Consider the following 3,676-nt stretch of genomic DNA (forward strand, 5'->3'; position numbering starts at 1 on the left):
GGGGTTGGAGAACGCCCGGGCGGGCGTGAAGTGTTTCGGGGCTCGAGTGACGGGAGGGGCTGGTCTTCCGCCCGCTCCGGGGGTGCAGACCCAGGTGAGGTGCCGCGCCATAGTCCTACTCCTGGGGCGCGCTGCACACCGTCGCGGTCGGGTGACGTCACCCCGTCTGTCCGCTCATGCGGGGTGGGGCCGCCTGCCCTTGTGGGTGTAGGCGGTGTTTCTCAGTCGCAGGACACGGGACTCGGGCCGAGGTTAGACCCTGCTGGATTGACAGAACCCGGCATCCGGAGGGGGGGCGGTGAGACTTGAGGCCTCTGAGGTTAAATTGGTCAAGGTTTCCAGGCTGCCTTAGTGCTCCAAGCCAAGGTTTTGAACTAATTTATCAGTAGTGCTGCCTGTTTTTCTTGATGTTGCTAAGGCAAGTTTTTCACTTAAAAAAAAAAAAAAAAGTTTCTTGGTAATGGGAATTGAATCTGAAGACGCTCTCCCACCGAACTCCACCCCCAGGACTTCTCATTCTTTATTTTTAAGGGGGCTACCGGGGATTGGACTCAGGGCCCTCAACCTCTGAGCCCCAGCCCTATTTTGTATTTTATTTAGAGACACAGTCTCACTGAGTTGCTTAGCACCTCGATTTTGCTGAGACTGGCTTTGAAACTTGCAACTCTCCTGTCTCAGCCTCCAGAGCTGCTGGGATTTACATGTCATTCTTTATTTTGAGTCAGTTTCCCTAAATGGTTCAGGTTGGCCTATGACTTGCCCTCTTCCTCCCATAGCTTTCCAACTATCCGGGATTAAAGGCTTGTGCCACAAGGCCCCTTTTAATTATTTGGACAAGTATACAGTGATACTGAACTTTCGCCATTAGCACTGCTAAAATTCTTGGTACTTTTTGTTGTTGCCCTTTTGTAACTAGATAATGCAGATCTTCGTGAAGACCCTGACGGGCAAGACCATCACCCTGGAGGTGGAGCCCAGTGACACCATTGAGAATGTCAAGGCGAAGATCCAAGACAAGGAGGGCATCCCCCCCGACCAGCAGAGGTTGATCTTTGCCGGCAAGCAGCTGGAAGACGGGCGCACCCTGTCCGACTACAACATCCAGAAGGAGTCCACCCTGCACCTGGTGCTGCGTCTCAGAGGTGGGATGCAGATCTTCGTGAAGACCCTGACGGGCAAGACCATCACCCTGGAGGTGGAGCCCAGTGACACCATTGAGAATGTCAAGGCGAAGATCCAAGACAAGGAGGGCATCCCCCCCGACCAGCAGAGGTTGATCTTTGCCGGCAAGCAGCTGGAAGACGGGCGCACCCTGTCCGACTACAACATCCAGAAGGAGTCCACCCTGCACCTGGTGCTGCGCTTGAGGGGAGGTGTCTAAGTTTCCCCCTTTTAAGCATTTGACAAGTTTCTTTGCACTTTTCTTTCAATAAAGTTGTTGCATTCCAAGTCGTGTTTTTGTCTTTTTAGTTATAAGAATATTCAAATTGGAGTAGGGTTGGATCAGCAGGATTCAGTTTAAAGGTCTTTGAATTAGGGCTGGGTCTCAGTGGCAGTGCACTTGCCTGGCATGTGTGAGGCACTGGGTTCAATTCTCAGCATCATGTTTAATGTTTATCAACAACTAAAAATAAATTAAGGGGTTGGGGCCATAGCTCAACGGTAGAGCGCTTGCTTAGCACATGTGAGGCCCTGGATTTGATCTGCAGCACCACCTACAAATGAATAAATAGAAAATAAATATAAAAAAAATAAAACTGAATTAGTGTTGGGTTGGTGCATCAATGTTTTTGTGGTTACCATGAAGTAAGAAAATGCCATTGTAAAGTGGTATATAGAACTGTAGGAAGGTAAAAATAAAAGCTGGGTTATTCATGCTTTTTAAATATTTTTCCCCTTACAATTATCCTATACTCAGGAAAATTATAACAAAAACAGCAATAGCAGAGATAGTGGTAGATTTTATATAAATATATAAATCAATATACCCCTTGATTTTATGAGGCAGATACTTTTTAGGGGGGTACTGGGGATTAGACCCTAGGGGTGCTTAGTCAGCTGTATTCTTAGAGACTTGAGTTGCTGAGGCTGTCTTTGAGCTCACAGTTATGCCTCAGCTTCCCAAGCTGCTGGGAGTAGCATTGCAGGTGTATGGCACTGTCAGGAGGCTGACACTATTTGATTTTACTGATGAGAAAATATGTACAAAGGGGCTGTGGTTGTAGCTAAGTGGTGCAGTGCTTGCCTGACACTGGAGACATTGGAGAAAAATGCTGTGGTTGTACCTCAATGGTAGAGCACTTGCCTAGCGTGTTTGAGGCACTGATTTCAATCTTTAGCACCACATAAAAATAAAGGTATCATGTCCATCTACAATTTAAAAAAATTTAAAAATGTGTACAGTAGTTTAAAAGAATGTCAGGAATAAAAAAAAAGTGTCAGGGTTGGATAGATTAATGTTTTATGTGTGTACATTGAACAGGTTTGTATTTACTCTTTGGGGTGGTGTGAGAAGAATGTTTCTTGTAGGAAAGGTATTTAAAAAGGTAAGATGGGAGGGGAAAGAATCTGCTTTAACATAGTAGCTGCATGAATCACCGGGCTGCATAGAAGTCAATGAGATCAGATTTATTTGAAAAGGTGGCAGGTAATATATTTTCCATCTACTTAACAAGTTTAAAATAGAGAATGATGCCAAGCATGGTGGCCCATGCTTGTAATCACAGCAACTTAGGAAGCTGGTAAATTTGAGGCCAGCCTCAGCAATTTAGTAAAGCCTAAGCATGTTAGAGCCTGTCTCAAAGGGGGTGTGGCTCCGTGCTTAAAGTGCCTCTGGGTTCTATTCCTATTATCAGAATGGCTCGTTGCTGTAATTTTCAAGATGAACTTGATTCCTCAGGTTTTCTGTTGTGACAGCGGTTTGTCGAAGCAATTGGCCTCTGATCTGAATTTATACTAGTGCTCTGGAAGATGGGCGCACCCTGTCTGACTACAATGTCCAGGAGGAGTTGACCCTGCACCTGGTGCAGCGTCTCAGAGGTGGGATGCAGATCTTGGTGAAGACCCTGACCGGCAAGATGGTGACATTTGCTTAATCAGATGAAGAATTTGTAATTAATTAAATTACAAATTCTTGAGGCTGGGATATAGCTCAGTTGGTAGAGTTCTTGCTTCACATGCAGATGGGCCTGGGTTTAATCCCCAGCACGACAAAAAACAAATAACGGGCTGTAGCTCAGTGGCAGAACACTTGCCTAGCCTATGTGAGGCACTGGGTTCAATCCTAGCACCACATAAAAATAAAGGCATCTATAACTAAAAAAAAAAAGTTGAAGGGAAGCTGGCTTAATATTAGGCATTGCCATCATCCAGAGACCCATTTGAGAATCCAAGCATAATCTATGACACTTTGTTCTTTTTTTCTGGTTGGGGGGGGAGGATGTGATACATAACCAACCTCTGATGCAGGGCAGCTTTGTGTTGTCCTTACCAATTTTAAAGAGGCTAAGAGTGAACGTGTTCAGATGAAGAGAAAACTGCTGTCTTTTGAGAAATCCATTCATCTGAAGGCAAATCCACGTATTTGCTGAATGGCCATGACTCGTCCATACAAATGAGCACACAGGACAAATGAACACCAGCTCCTGTAATTACAAGGAGCTGCTGGGCTAGTTCC

General features: G+C 45.6%; 1 protein-coding gene across 1 annotated transcript; it reads left to right on the plus strand.

Annotated features, from left to right (window-relative positions):
• Positions 1–890: 890 nt before the first annotated feature.
• Ubc (ubiquitin C) lies at positions 891–1,449 on the plus strand. The gene has a single exon (XM_015502398.2). The coding sequence runs from the start codon at positions 920–922 to the stop codon at positions 1,379–1,381; it is 462 nt and encodes a 153-aa protein (XP_015357884.1). The 5' UTR covers positions 891–919; the 3' UTR covers positions 1,382–1,449.
• Positions 1,450–3,676: the final 2,227 nt, after the last annotated feature.

This window comes from Marmota marmota, unplaced genomic scaffold (assembly GCF_001458135.2).
Source record: "Marmota marmota marmota unplaced genomic scaffold, marMar, whole genome shotgun sequence".
Classification (NCBI taxonomy): domain Eukaryota; kingdom Metazoa; phylum Chordata; class Mammalia; order Rodentia; family Sciuridae; genus Marmota; species Marmota marmota.